General features: G+C 39.2%; 1 protein-coding gene across 2 annotated transcripts; it reads left to right on the top strand.

Annotated features, from left to right (window-relative positions):
- The first annotated feature begins 5,958 nt into the window (after window positions 1-5,958).
- ubiad1 (UbiA prenyltransferase domain containing 1) lies at window positions 5,959-16,117 on the top strand. Of its 2 annotated transcripts, none has more exons than XM_058785540.1 (3): window positions 5,959-6,156; window positions 10,094-10,682; window positions 14,574-16,117. In XM_058785540.1, the coding sequence occupies exons 2-3, from the start codon at window positions 10,139-10,141 to the stop codon at window positions 15,059-15,061; spliced, it is 1,032 nt and encodes a 343-aa protein (XP_058641523.1). In that variant the 5' UTR covers window positions 5,959-6,156; window positions 10,094-10,138; the 3' UTR covers window positions 15,062-16,117. The 2 variants fall into 2 exon arrangements, with proteins under 2 accessions (XP_058641523.1, XP_058641524.1); XM_058785541.1 differs by lacking the exon at window positions 5,959-6,156 and adding an exon at window positions 6,163-6,369.
- The last annotated feature ends 253 nt before the right edge of the window (window positions 16,118-16,370 follow it).

Raw genomic sequence — 16,370 nt, 5'->3', positions numbered from 1 at the left:
TTCATCTTCAATGCCCTTGCTGATGGAAGGAGGTTTTCACTCAAAATCTCACGATACATGGCCCCATTCATTCTTTCGCTTACACGGATCAGTCGCCCTGGTCCCTTTGCAGAAAAACAGCCCCAAAGCATGATGTTTCCACCCCATGCTTCACAGTAGGTATGGTGTTCTTTGGATGCAACTCAGCATTCTTTCTCCTCCAAACACGACAAGTTGAGTTTTTACCAAAAGTTCTATTTTGGTTTCATCTGACCATATGACATTCTCCCAATCCTCTTCTGGATCATCCAAATGCTCTCTAGCAAACTTCAGACGGGCCGGACATGTACTGCTTAAGCAGGGGACACGCCTGGCACTGCAGGATTTGAGTCCCTGGCGGCGCAGTGTGTTACTGATGGTAGCCTTTGTTACTTTGGTCCCAGCTCTCTGCAGGTCATTCACTAGGTCCCCGTGTGGTTCTGGGATTTTTGCTCACAGTTCTTGTGATCATTTTGACTCCACGGGGTGAGATCTTGCGTGGAGCCCCAGATCGAGGGAGATTATCAGTGGTCTTGTATGTCTTCCATTTTCTAATAATTGCTCCCACAGTTGATTTCTTCACACCAAGCTGCTTACCTATTGCAGATTCAGTCTTCCCAGCCTGGTGCAGGTCTACAATTTTGTTTCTGGTGTCCTTTGACAGCTCTTTGGTCTTGGCCATGCTGGAGTTTGGAGTTGGACTGTTTGAGGTTGTGGACAGGTGTCTTTTATACTGATAACGAGTTCAAACAGATGCCATTAATACAGGTAACGAGTGGAGGACAGAGGAGCCTCTTAAAGAAGAAGTTACAGGTCTGTGAGAGCCAGAAATCTTGCTTGTTTGTAGGTGACCAAATACTTATTTTACCGAGGAATTTACCAATTAATGCTTTAAAAATCCTACAATGTGATTTTCTGGATTTTTTTCTCATTTTGTCTCTCATAGTTGAGGTATACCTATGATGAAAATTACAGGCCTCTCATCTTTTTAAGTGGGAGAACTTGCACAATTGGTGGCTGACTAAATACTTTTTGCCCCACTGTATATATATATATTATACAACTTATATATACAACTTATATATACATACTTATATATATACACACACACAGTGGGGCAAAAAGTATTTAGTCAGCCACCAATTGTGCAAGTTCTCCCACTTAAAAAGATGAGAGAGGCCTGTAATTTTCATCATAGGTATACCTCAACTATGAGAGACAAAATGAGAAAAAAATCCAGAAAATCACATTGTAGGATTTTTAAAGAATTTATTTGCAAATTATGGTGGAAAATAAGTATTTGGTCAATAACAAAATTTCATCTCAATACTTTGTTATATACCCTTTGTTGGCAATGACAGAGGTCAAACGTGTTCTGTAAGTCTTCACAAGGTTTTCACACACTGTTGCTGGTATTTTGGCCCATTCCTCCATGCAGATCTCCTCGAGAGCAGTAATGTTTTGGGGCTGTCGCTGGGCAACACGGACTCCAAAGATTTTCGATGGGGTTGAGATCTGGAGACTGGCTCGGCCACTCCAGGACCTTGAAATGCTTCTTACGAAGCCACTCCTTCGTTGCCCGGGCGGTGTGTTTGGGATCATTGTCATGCTGAAAGACCCAGCCACGTTTCATCTTCAATGCCCTTGCTGATGGAAGGAGGTTTTCACTCAAAATCTCACGATACATGGCCCCATTCATTCTTTCGTTTACGGATCAGTCGTCCTGGTCCCTTTGCAGAAAAACAGCCCCAAAGCATGATGTTTCCACCCCATGCTTCACAGTAGGTATGGTGTTCTTTGGATGCAACTCAGCATTCTTTCTCCTCCAAACACGACAAGTTGAGTTTTTACCAAAAGTTCTATTTTGGTTTCATCTGACCATATGACATTCTCCCAATCCTCTTCTGGATCATCCAAATGCTCTCTAGCAAACTTCAGACGGGCCGGACATGTACTGGCTTAAGCAGGGGACACGTCTGGCACTGCAGGATTTGAGTCCCTGGCGGCGCAGTGTGTTACTGATGGTAGCCTTTGTTACTTTGGTCCCAGCTCTCTGCAGGTCATTCACTAGGTCCCCGTGTGGTTCTGGGATTTTTGCTCACAGTTCTTGTGATCATTTTGACCCCACGGGTGAGATCTTCGTGGAGCCCCAGATCGAGGAGATTATCAGTGGTCTTGTATGTCTTCCATTTTCTAATAATTGCTCCCACAGTTGATTTCTTCACACCAAGCTGCTTACCTATTGCAGATTCAGTCTTCCCAGCCTGGTGCAGGTCTACAATTTTGTTTCTGGTGTCCTTTGACAGCTCTTTGGTCTTGGCCATGGTGGAGTTTGGAGTTGGACTGTTTGAGGTTGTGGACAGGTGTCTTTTATACTGATAACGAGTTCAAACAGATGCCATTAATACAGGTAACGAGTGGAGGACAGAGGAGCCTCTTAAAGAAGAAGTTACAGGTCTGTGAGAGCCAGAAATCTTGCTTATTTGTAGGTGACCAAATACTTATTTTACCGAGGAATTTACCAATTAATGCTTTAAAAATCCTACAATGTGATTTTCTGGATTTTTTTTTTCTCATTTTGTCTCTCATAGTTGAGGTATACCTATGATGAAAATTACAGGCCTCTCTCATCTTTTTAAGTGGGAGAACTTGCACAATTGGTGGCTGACTAAATACTTTTTTGCCCCACTGTATATATATATATTATACAACTTATATATACAACTTATATACATATATTCTATAGTTATGCAAAATTAACTTAGGCAACAACACCAGACCCTATACAGGAACGTTTTAAACTTGTACATTAGCCAAACTGCTTGCTTATCTCCATCTGTTTCAGTGACGATAACTATGTTTATGACCATCAGTGGGGCAAAGTAATGCTGGTGAAACACAAAAACAATTAATCAGAAATCCCTGTACAGGTGAGCTCTGTCAGCATGATGAACTGTGGAGTAGATGTGCACGTCCATGAATGTTAAATGTGCTCAGGTCTATGCTGGCTTGATCAAATCCAAAGATCAAAGTTTTCTCGGTATCGTTGTTCATGTGTTTTTATATTCACTCTCCCCAGACGATTGTCATAAATATGGAGAATGAGCAGAAAAACTCACATGATTGAAACAGAACAATAAATGACTCATAACCTGGAAAAACAGCCAAACACACGTGACACTAATACAGAGGCCCTTTAACACGAGAGAGATGGACAGTGTCATGAAAGGGCACTAAACCACAAATCTCTTCATTTCAGCTCGGGTTATCATTTACGGCTCTATCATTAATATTATTAAAATGATAATAATTATAATGATTTTCTTTAAATCTATAAACAGCCAGTAATGTGGGTGACGAAAGCAGGCCCATCGGGTAGCTGTATGACTAGTTTGACATCTGTTAAGACATCTGAAGAGAAACAGCTCTGTATTGAAATGATATGCCTGTCTACTGTTCACACAAACTGATACAAGCTTTCACATGTTATTTTTTGTTTATTATTTTGCTCCTTAAAATGTATATAAATATGTTAAACTATTAATTACAAAAACCTTTTTAATTACGACCGAATTATAATCATTTTATAGTTTAATGTCATCATTTCTGTTGTGTAGGTTTAACAATACAAAAATCTAAATTTTCTTCCCTTTATTAATTAATATGATCTGAGATATTTCACACACAAACACTTATTTATATTTAATGTAAACACAACTGGACAAAATTTAGAACATAACTGACTGAAAAAAAAAATGCTCAAATGAATTATGTTTAAATGCAAAGTAGTGCTTCAAAAATGAATCACTTCAAATCTGCATGAACTCTCAGTTATTTACAGGAACATAAAAGACATGGACTTTACCATTGACCTCCATTCTCAGAAGAAACAAGGTCATACAGGGACTTTCTTTATTCACGCAGCTCTCCTGCATTATATCTACACATCCCTGCATTATCACTGAAAAACCTGAGTGAGGCTGGGGTGATGAAACCTCAGGATTCATCATTTTGACTGTCAGTGGAGTTTCTGCCTTTGTCTACTGGACTCAGAGAAACGTCTTCTTCTATTGATGTTTGCAAAGCAGCTGTGGTGCATTTCTGCCACCTCCTGGGATGGAGTATGAAGCGCTGATGAAGAAGGAAAAAATCTTAATCAAACTTGATTTCTTTCATCAAATAAAGCTGTGGTCACTTACAGTTCTGTAAAGGTAACCTCTTTATTCCTACAGATATGGCCTTAACCTTATCTGTGAGCTGAGATCTGTGAACTTTCACATGTAGAAGAACATGTTCGACAGTTTCTATGCTGCACAATATAAATGTTTAAAGTCTGATTCAAAGCCTTATTTGCTATCTCACTGCTTCATTTCTCCTATCCTCCGCATGAGCCAAAAAGAAGACCTTTAATCCTTGTTAAACAAGGCCTGAAGGGTTTCTGTCTTGAGTTTGTAAAGCTAGATGAAGCGTCTGAGCAAATAACCGCATTCAGCAGACGAAGCTCGTCCACCCACCGAAGGAATGCTGAATAAACATGGCAAAGCTCTTTATTAAGGAGGATATGTAGCCATCAGATACATTAAAAGATGACGATCATTTATTTTTCCCAGCAAATGCAGACTGATTTATTGCATCATGGAGCTAAAGCTGATATTGACACTAGCTATCAGACCAGTTTCGAAATGAGAAATTCTCATTCTTTTGTTCACAAACTAGTAGTTCTCACGAACATTCGTCGTTCTGGTGTCCTTTAGTTGATCCTCACCTGATTTCCAAAGATATTTCACATTCCGTCTAAAAGCAGCAGCTCATCCTGAAAGCCTGGGATTGTACTTTCAACCTGTGTTTCAGTGATGCTGTCGCTCGACTATTATAGATCTTATTATAGCTCTATTCTCTTTATAGAGATCTGATTACCCTCCAAATCAGTCCCAGTCGACGATCGGAGTATATTAAAGGGATAGTTCATCCAAAATAAACATTTTGTCATCATTTATTCTCCTTCATTTGACACTGACTCCCATAGTATGGGAATAAAGGTACTATGAAAGTGAATGGCTACTTCTTCAAAACATCATCTTTTATGTTCAGCAGAATAAAGAAACTCATACAGATTTCAAACAACATGAACGTGAGCAAAAGATGACAACATTTTCATTTTTGCATGAATTTATTTCTCTGTCTGCTATATTTTGAGCATGTAATCCAACTTTTATTGTAGACCTCAGACTCCATACATCCAGAAACTAGATTTATGAAACTTGTTCCAATACCTGATTACAACCTCAGATTTACTTTTAGGCTTTTTTCTTGAAAAACATAGTTTTATAAAGAGAATGTATTCTATTCATTAATGTATTAATTGCCTTCTACGTTCCTTCCTTTACCTTCTTAACACAACGCCCCATCGTTGGTATAGAAATATTTTGATTATCCTATCTCTGTTCCAACTGAGAGAAGTTTGTTTTTTATTATTAGAAAAACAATTACAAAAGACAGTGAGGGTTACATACATTATACTAGGTTTGCTTATAAGAATCACGCCATGAAAGAGCCTTGAATGCGATAGAATTATTAGAATTTCTTAAAATGTTTACATAGAAATATTCCTGAAAATAAAAAAGAAAGGCATTTTCTTTGAAAATTTACATTTAAGAACATAAAACGTGGCAAGAAATAGCAACAAATTAATAATAAATTTAAAGCGAGAAGGGTCTAGATTCACAATTTTTGGGGTTATACGAAAGTTTGAATATAAATATTTTCTTAACAAAATAGGAAAAGTCAACCCAGAATACTTTACAATAAGCACAGTCCCAAAATAAATGATTCTTCAGACTGAAGACAAAAAGAACAATTGGGGGAACTACTATTATTAAATTGAGCATGTTTGTGATTAAGTGGATGGATAATCTAAATAACTGAGAGCGGTTTCTCGGGGGGCGGAACGAGGTCGCTGCGCGTGTTTCCGCTCGGGCCGTTCTCGCGGGTGCGCTCTGCGGTGCTGGACGGAAATGGCGATGCGTGTCAGTAAATGTCGCTAATGTCGTGTAAATATCGTGTCGACTGACCCCGCGGGGATTTCTGTGATGCGTGAGCGGCTCCTGGAGTAACTCTGGTGAAGCGAGTGCGGAGCAGGTACGATCCCCGCAGACGCTTTGATAATCTCTGGTAATCTCTCTCACTAGCATTAGCTTTAGCCTGTAGCAGCCTGGCCATCATCATCAGTGAGGAAACACATGAGAGAGAAACGCTTATTGTGTCGATCTGAACGCGTGCGTGTGTGACAGATGAGTAACTTCTAGAGAGAGCAGCTGATCATGTGATGATGATGATGATGATGATCAACAGGTGAGCTCACACCTGCAGTTACCTCGTGACTCTCGCATTACTGCTGCACAGAATCAACAAAAGAGCAATGATGTGCAAGTGCTGTAACAAGTCTCAGTTAGCTTAACACAGTACACGTAGCAATTATATAATAAATAAAAAGAAAACAAAGAATAGAGCAAGCTAGTGTTAGATGTCTCTGTTAATTTGTTAATTGTATACTAAATAAAAAGATAACAAAGAAATAGAATACAAAAAGAATAGAGAAGCTAGTGTTAGTTTACACCGTTATTAATATTGTAAATCAAAGTTTTTATCTTTTCGTTATTTTAGATCATGCTATACTTTGTGTTCTGTTACCCTGGCATTGAATGACCCCCAAAAAAACTTTACTCCATTGTTTTTCTTCAAACCAAAGTCAGTAATGTTGAATGCTGGTTCTCCTCGTAGCTGGTTGGTTTGGTTCATGGCTTATAACACTTTTACAAGGGGAGTCCGCTTTTAGCTGTTATGCTGCCCGCAGTTGGAACCAGCTTCCAGAAGAGATCAGGGCCCGTATTAATTTGATTTGTGATGATAATGCAATGAGACATGCCAAATTGTGCGGTCATAATTTCTTTGTTCCAAAAATTATGAACACATGCAAGAGGACCAATGAAATATTAATAACTTATCTTGTAGTCAATGTGCCAATGTTGCCAATTTAGTGACTTCCTCATCCCTTTAGAGACATTTTTCAAAAGCCTATAGCAACAAAATCCATATCTATATTCCCAGACTCTCCCACTGATCTATGTTTATATTTAAATAGATCAGTCAACTCGCCTTTATGATGCCGTCTAGCAACATTAAGTGACCAGTTTTAAGTGAATTGTGGGGTCATTTAAAAAAAAAAAACCTTCACGCATCACTTTTGGCCACTTTTCGTGGGTTTAGTCTTACGATATGAAAAAGATGAACCCAGTAGCTTTGTTTCTGCAAGCCTCTGAAAAAACGAGCGCGTCTGATTTCGCTCCACTTGTGACGTTGCAAAGGGATCTCATTATAATATTACCGCCCCTTAATCTGGTGCTGTCATTTTGATTTTGCAAGTGACACCGGTATACCAGTTCTAATGCCACGGGGAAAGTTTGAGCAAAACATGCTAACTGTTCTGCCTTTGGCTGCGCTGACGAACACAAAACACTGTTTATGGCTCGTTTCCACTGAGCAGCTCGGTACAGTATGCAATTATGTCCATTTCCATTGTCGGAAGTTGTGAATGGTACCAAAATAGCAAACCGTACCGCACCATTTTTCTGGTACCCTTCCGTTGGGGTACCTAGCACAGCAAAGGGTACCAAAAGGGTGGAGCTAAACTCACTGCAGAACGCTGATTGGTTGACTAGAATCGTCACTTTTGCGTGATACAAAGGGATAAAGCTTCTCCTTCACTCGTTCCACTCTGCTGTCCGTGAGTGCTGGGCTTATAATTATATAAGAGTGATTAATTATAATCAGAGTGCGCAAACACAAAAAAAATATATGTGTATTTTATAATTTTATAGTTTCACACAGACAATAGCTTAATTTTCAAAATATTACTGTTATTGTGTCATGAAATGTAGTTTTAAGAGTTTTTCAGGCGAGAATGTAGTTGTTTAAAACTCAAATCTGTGGTTTATTTATAAAGATAGCGCCTATTTGGTAAGTTTGCGATGCTGATTTCAGAGCTCCAGGCGGTCAGCGGGCGGTCAGCGCTCATGTATCCGCCTCCAGCAGCCTTCGCTCGGCTAGTCCTTCTGACATCTGCCGCTGGCTCTGATGTGTCTGTAGTGATTAAACATGATACAATTCGCTTTGGGTATATTTAACAGGCATTCGTGCTCTCATGGATCCATTATTTATTCCTGGTCATATCGTTTTGGCTGAGCACAAAGTTTATAACTTTATATATTTATTTTGAACTTTACCGTAGTACAGCGCTGACCTTGTAGCATACGTTTGACTGAATTGTTTGCTTTTGTCTTTATTTCTTCTAATATAAGCCTCTTATACTTTGTACTTATACTTTTATAAATGACTTGTTCATTAAAACTGACATTTAACAAAAAGAGGTAGAGTTGTGCTTATTGTCACGTTTTATCGTCGATCGCTATTTTCCCGCATACACCACATCTATCAAGTAAGGGTACTGTTGGCGGTGGAAACGCAAGCCTGATCAGGGTGTTCGGTCCCGAACCGTACTGTACTGTACTGACCCGTACCGCTCAGTGGAAACCAGCCATTAGAGTCCCAGCCTCAGAGGAGACGAGACCGCAGTGGATTTATTGATTTATTGACTGTATATTGCTGCTGCCACACAGATCTAAAATAAACATGTGATAAACACTTCCCCAGCTGTTCACCTTGACACACATAACCAACTGTGTTTTTGTAACTCCTGTGTTTTTAACGTAAACTTGTGTGTGAATGAGAGCTTAGTTAGTACTCACATCCCGTGTGACAGCCGCTTTCTGTGCGTGTGCTTCAGATGTGTGCGCTCAGAAAACCCTATATCAGTAGTTTAAACTAATATGGTTTAAAACGCATGATTTCAGCACCATATACAGGATAATCAGAACCAAAACAGATGTTTTTTAGCAGGTACGAGCTGTAATGGCGCAGCTCTATTCTGGAAAAGGGTACGGTGGCCGAGAGAGCTCAACGCACTGCAAATAGAAAAAACACTTCATCAATTTGACAAAGCACACGCTGCAAATGCTCACAACACAAACAAATAAAGAAACGCACTGCAAAAAAATTCTTTATTTGTTTGTGTTGTGAGCATTTGCAGCACATGCGTTGTCAAATTGATGAAGTGGTTTTCTTGATTTGCAGGTGTTTTTTCTATTTGCATGTGTTTGCTGAAGTCGCAGCATGTTGAGCTCTCTCGGACATCGTAAAAGGAGGCGGGGAGCAGCAGCTCATTTGCATTTAAAGAGGTATTTTGAGCAGAAACTTCACAGACACATTCTGGGGACACCAGAGACTTAGTACATATTGTAAAAGGGGCATAATATGTCTCCTTTAAATAATTTCGGAGTTGAGACCTAGTTAAAAATTTTTACCGTGTCAAAGGATTATTTCACCACCCGATGTGAACCTGAGAGGAGATGTATTGAGAAACTAAATTTTATTGGTCAGTGCCCCTTTTCCTTACCTTCCTTTTGTTTGAGAAATGATCCAACTGAATGGCCAAACTTGACATACCCCGACATTTACAACTATTTGTCTCCTTAAACGCTTGTTTTTTGTGTCGACAGCTTATAAAAACGTAGTTCTGGGTTTTTAGCTTGTTTACTGCACACCTCGTCACACAGCAGCTTTTAGACATTGTTCTGTTTTTTGTTATAAGTCAGAAATGACAAGGAGGCAGCTTCCCTCAATACAAAGTCAATGGAGAGCGTTGGATTGTTTCCCCCCGGTGTGGGCGTGGCCTAAATACGCACTTTGAATTACCATTGTGCATGAAATGTGCTATATAAATAAACTTGCCTTGCCTTACAAAGACATTTTATTTTAAATCCCTATGGGAAAAATGAATGGGAATGAGAAAGTTGCTGATAAAGTGGTCCGCACTAATGCGCTATATAGAAGATTACACAAGTATGACAACTTTGCTTCTTAGAAGCCTGGAAATGGCTTTAGCTCTTCTGCTGCTGGTGTCAAGGTTGCTGTTCTCATGATGTTTTGTGTGTGTGTGTGTGTGTGTGTGATTGGACAGCTGCGTCCTCTGATCTCTCTGAAGCGCTCGTGGATTGAGCTGACTATGACCTCCAGCCTAAAGCAGACCGGCGGGGAGACCGGCTTGCTCTCTGGCTCTAACGGACTGAATGGGACGAAGCCGTCAGGAGTGGAGCAGAAGCGCGGCAGTCATCTGTCCCGCGTGGCCCGGATGGCGCTGGACGTTCAGGGCAAATGCGCGGCGTACGTGTTAGCCCTGAGGCCGTGGAGCTTCAGCGCCTCCCTCATCCCCGTGGCTCTGGGCAGCGCTCTGGCCTATAAGCTGGAGGGCTCGGTGGACCTGCTCATCCTCCTGGTGTGTGCCGTGGCCGTTTTGGTGGTCCACGGGGCGGGGAACTTGGTGAACACCTACTATGACTTCTCGAAGGGAATCGATCATAAGAAGAGCGACGACAGGACTTTGGTGGATCAGATCCTGAAGCCGCAGGACGTGGTGATGTTCGGAGCGGCGCTGTACTCGGCAGGATGTCTCTGTGCCACTCTGCTGTACTTCCTGTCCACCCTCAAACTAGAGCATCTAGCTCTCATTTATTTCGGAGGACTGTCGAGCTCTTTTTTATACACTGGAGGTGAATACACTGATTGGTTTTCATGCATTCGTTGAGGTTAGTACGACGGCGTTTTAGTGCCACATTTAAAAAAAAAAATCTAAGGTTACAAGATTATTATTTTTTTTTAATTTATTGGTTTATTTAATAGGGACCATACATATTCATGAACATTGTTGTATAAAAAGATACACCATGTATTATGTTGCAATAAATCTGAGAATAAAGTCAAAATGATAAGAATTAAAGGGTTAGTTCACACCAAAATGAAAATTTGGTTGAAGCACTGATGTCACATGGACTATTTTAACGATGTCCTTGCTACGCTTCTGTGCGTTGATCGTGTGAGGATCCTTGCTGTCTGTGGAGGGTCTGAGAGCTCGGATTTCATCAAAAATATCTTAATTTGTGTTCTGAAGATGAACGAAGGTTTGGAACGACATGAGGGTGAGTAATTAATGACAGAATTTTCATTTTTGGGTGAACTATCCCTTTAAGTCATTTACAACATTAAAGTTATTGGTTACGCTTTATTTTGATAGTCCACTTTAGACATGAACTATAAGTAACTTTGCAACTACATGTCTACTAACTCTGAGTAGACTGTTCGGGTAGGTTTAGGGTTAGTAGAATAGGCCACGTTCACACAGCAGCAGAATATGGTTGTCAGTCCTGTATTTGAGTCCTTAATACGGTTACGTTCACACACAGTACGGTTATTTACGAGCGTGACTCCGCATTCTGAAACCGAACTCACACCTGTACATTTTCAGGACTGAACGGAACAGGACTGGACGACTGGTTGTCTGTCACGTCATACAGTGCACGAGAGCTGCTCTGCCGCAGAAACGCGCATCTACCATGTGTTACGTGTTTTCATGTGTGTTTTCGCTAACTTACAGTGACGGAGAAATGAGCTGCGTGTCAGTTTTGTGATCTGAGCGCGATTCAAATGCTCTGCTCTCCACCCACATTTAAAAGCTTCTGTCGGTAAATGGAGATTTGACGAAATAACTCGCGGCTCGATTGGACACTTGTCGTGTCAGAAAGTGATAAGACTTTCGGTTTTATGGACCTCGCCATCTTTGATTTGACTTTGGTCACTGTCGCTATGGTTACTGGTGAGGACTACGGGCTTGACTCCCGTCGCACGTTCATACAGACTATAAACACAACTGTAAGCGGCTGTAAAGAAAATGCGGTTGTCAATCCCAAAAACTGACGGAGTGAACATGGCCTAAGTTGAGATATACTTCCAAAGTTTCTTATAGTCAGTATGTTGTGGACCCATCAAAATAAATTGTTAGAAGTTATTAAGCAGACAGTCTACTAATACTCTAATGACTGCTAGTTGACATGTAGCTGCAAAGTTACTCACTGTCAGAATGTCTAAAGTGGACTATGAAAATGAAGTGTTACCAAGTTATGATACTTTGAGAGTATAGCCTGTACTGCAAATGGCCTGGATTGGGAGCACCGGGACAAATTCCAACGTCTCGGCTTTCAAATTCTGTCAGTTTTAAAGACAAATACAAACAATATGTCTTACAGTAATGTGTTTTTCACACGCTTTGAGGCGAATACAGCAATCTGTCACGCCACATTTGTTTAAGCGGCATGTGAATCAATCATCTTTATGATTAATGAGACATGTTTCATTAAATTAGGCTATACTGTTTTTTTTTTCCATGCCTTCTGATGTTCCATCAGGTTTATATCATGCTATAACTTTATTTATCATGCTATCATTCTACAATTTATAATTTGTATTTCATGATAAAAGAATTTGTAAGCTGAGCTGTGTTATATTAAAAGCAGCAAAGCACAAAATTATTGCAATTTCTGGGTGGCTGGCACGCTACAAATGATGAATGGATTTGAAGTGAAATATTATTTCCAATCATTTACTGTATTATACCATGAATAAACGTTATATACCTTAGAAAAGACAACAATAAGCTTGAGCCCACTCCAACCTTTGAACGTTTTATTGTTGTTTTTAATTAAATACATGTGAGGAATGAAAGGTTGGACGCCGCAGACATTTTTGCGGAGTAGGTGGTGGAATTTTCAAAACGAAAACAGCATAATTTAATGCATTAATTCACATGAATATAGTGATCTGTCACACCACATTAAAGAGCTTGAAAAACACATTATTGTAAGACACATTGTTTGAATTTCGCTTTAAAACTGACAGATTTTTTTGAAAGCTAAGACTGTTTTATATTAAAAGTACCAAAAGCACAAAGCTTATAGCTATTATTGGGTGACTGGCGCACTACAAATAATGAACGCAATCATAGTGAAATATTATTTCCAGGCATACTGTCCCTGCGAGTATATGACGCATGGTATGATTTCTGCTAATAATCCCATATATATTCAAATAAATTCCGGCGGCCTGGCAACTTCCTCCCAATCTGGGCCATTTGCATGTGCATTATAGGCTATACTCTCAAAATATTATAGCTTTAATTTCTACAATTTAATTCTCATAATTTTGACTTTATTCTCGGAATTTTAGATTTTCTAATTTTTGTTTTTTAATGTGGCACTAAAACGCTGTCGTATAGGGCTGGGCAATATAGTCACTTTAATTTTGCTGACGATATAAAATTAAGAAACATGTTGTGTGTTAGGAATGAAATGGATTCACATATGAATCACAATTCTATCTTCCTGCTCCTGTCCAGTTCAGAGTGTGTGTACAATACAGCAGTGATCATGCACTTTACAAAATATATATTTCATAAAAATATGCAAGACTGTCCCAGATCTGATAAATCACAAAGCTCAGTGCTCTTAACGCACACTAAATCCACACCATCTCTGAGAGAGAGGCTAATTGTATCTTATCATTGAGTTCATGTGCACTGAAATTGCATGATTCCGAATAAAATCGAGTGTCAATTAAATTAATTGGATACTGCATATTGTTTGGTAGTAAAACAAAGTGTTTTTTTAGGTACACAAATTAGTATTTTGTAAAATGTTTGCAACTGCTTTTTTCAAGCAGCTCAATTAAAACGTGTTGTCTATTACATAGGGACTACTATGATTTTAAAGTGCAAAGTATTGAAAATCAAAACGTGTAAATAAATATCTGTAAAAAAAAAAAAAAACCTTTTCCAAGTGTTCCAGCAGATAATCAAATGCTCTACACACACTTGTGGTCTTGGACAGGGACTTTTGGTTTCAGGTTTAAAAATATAATTTTCTTTATAAATCATTTAGTATTTCAGTATAGCAGTGTAAATGCATTCATGTCAACTCTGAGCCGCATTAACCAGTCTGTGTAAATGCATCTAAATGGGAATTGTGAATATGAAACTTATTGCGTTCTGCATAACCTTGCAGGGAACATTACATTTCTGAGTTGAAGATAGTAGCATTTTAATTTACAATCGGTCTGCTTGTGCTAACAGCAAACATAGGTAAATGTAGTGAAGCAGGCAAAATTAAAATTTAGTTTAAATTTAGTTTTTTCTTTAATTGCTAATGCAACCTTTTTACTCCACAGACTGAACAAAATGAAGCTAAATTGGTTTGATCTAATTGTGTTCTTAAATTTAACAGCTGACAGCTATTCGACCGAATTCATTACATACCTTTCTATCAAAGTTATCTGATTTGTTCTGACACAGTTTAACTCTGAGTTCCTGCCATTTTCTAAACTATAGAGAATAAACTGTGATAATGTGAGAAATGTTGAAGGTGTCTGAATAAATGTTGGTTTGAGTGTATATTGCCCAGTCTGAATTGAGGTTCTGCTGGTTTTGTGTGTTATTGATGTCTTTTCTCCTAACGCACCTAATTTCCAGGCATTTCAAAAGTCAAAGTCTGCTTTATTGTCAGTTTCATTTGTTCGCAAGCATTATTTCCTGATGTGTTCTTGCGCTTTAACCGCAGGCATCGGACTGAAGTACGTGGCTCTGGGGGACGTGGTCATCCTCATCACCTTCGGTCCCCTGGCGGTCATGTTCGCTCACGCAGTGCAGGTGGGTTACCTGTCGGTGCTGCCGCTGGTGTACGCCGTGCCGCTGGCGCTCAACACCGAGGCCATCCTGCACAGCAACAACACGCGAGACATGGACTCGGACAAGCAGGCGGGCATCGTCACGCTGGCCATCCTGGTGGGGCCCACGCTCTCCTACGTCATCTACAACCTGCTGCTGTTCGTGCCCTACCTGCTCTTCTGCATCCTAGCCACGCGCTACACCATCAGCATGGCTCTGCCGCTGCTCACGCTGCCCATGGCCTTCCCTCTGGAGAGGCAGTTCCGCTGCCAGTGCTACGCCAAGATCCCTCAAAAGACTGCCAAGCTCAACCTGCTCATGGGACTCTTCTATGTTTTCGGGATTATTTTGGCACCGCAGGGTAGCTTGCCGCTATTGTGAGAGAACTATTGTTTTTTTCTTTTTAAAACTTTCTGTTAGTGCTGTCAAACGATTAATCGCATGCAAAATAAAAGTGTTTGTTTGCATAATATATGTGTGTGTACTGTGTATATTTGAAGAGTTTATTTGCAAAAACAGGTAACTTTTTAAGTTTTTTTTATTATCATGTTTTGATTGTGTTAATTAGCTGTATTTGTTACTTATTTTTTTTACCCAATAAAGTGCAGTTTGGTTGAGATTAAGTGGAATAAGTAATATTCCAATTAATATTCCAATCTAATTCTGATCAAGCTAATTCTGAAGGCACAATGAAAAAACATGATTTTTGAAAATTGTTAAGTTGTTTTGCAAATGAACTCTTCATTTTTGTATGTATAAATACACACGCATGCATGTATATATTTAAGAAAAATGTTTATATATTAAATATATACTGTGTGTGTATTTATATACAGTACACATGCATATATTATGTAAATAAAAATGTTTATTTTGGATGCGATTCATCGTTTGACAGCACTACTTTCTGTTTGTTTTAAACACCTCTAGATACTTTTGTATTTATAGCGGCGATGCTAATGGGAAGTGCAGAGAGTTTAATTTATTGTTGTTAATTTATGTTTTGGGAGTGGACGAGTGCCCAGCACATCAGTATTGTCAAAACAGACCGATCTGGAAACGAAGAAGCCGATTGTATACAGTATATTTACATAATATATGGTTTACTAGTGAATAAAGGTTTCTGATATATAGGACTTTTCCCATTTTTTTCATGTTTTTATAAACGTGGATAAATCATTTTTTAATGTTTTTGATGTATGTTTTATAAATCCAAAATATCATCTTCCATGTCAAATCTCAAGTCCCTGTCTAAAACGACACACTAGTCCCATGTTCAGCGTTTAATCATTCTTTAGTTATAGTTGACTTCAATGGGTTTTGCCAAATGAAACACCTCCTGATTCTGCAAGAACGGTGTAGTTGTATAGAAATGCTTCTCAGCATTAAAAGACATATTTAAATGCCACATTTTCTTTCTAAATAAAGAATATACTAAACCAAGTATGTTTTTATTCATTCTACTCCAACGTTTCCGTCATGACATGCTGAGGACGTTATGGATAACTGTGGGAGCTCTGATAGCTCTGCTTTCCATGCTTCTTGAGTGTATTATTTTCTGATAATAATACACACATTGATACAGTAATTTTGAAGTGCAATCCATGCACCTGGCTTTCAGGTAAGTAGAATGACCTTAAAGTATTTGTAGACAATACAGTTTGAAAATGTGTCGTAGTTTGTAGTTTAG

This window comes from Onychostoma macrolepis, chromosome 08, assembly GCF_012432095.1.
Source record: "Onychostoma macrolepis isolate SWU-2019 chromosome 08, ASM1243209v1, whole genome shotgun sequence".
NCBI lineage: Eukaryota > Metazoa > Chordata > Actinopteri > Cypriniformes > Cyprinidae > Onychostoma > Onychostoma macrolepis.
Note: the sequence above shows the minus strand (reverse complement) of the source record. Positions and strands in the feature narration are given on the sequence as shown.

Excerpts from the sequence above, each read along its gene's own strand:
- ubiad1 (XM_058785540.1), top strand. The coding sequence starts at position 10,139 with ATGACCTCCAGCCTAAAGCAGACCGGCGGGGAGACCGGCTTGCTCTCT. Across the intron at positions 10,683-14,573 it reads CTCTTTTTTATACACTGGAG|GCATCGGACTGAAGTACGTG; the intron begins GTGAATACACTG and ends CTTTAACCGCAG.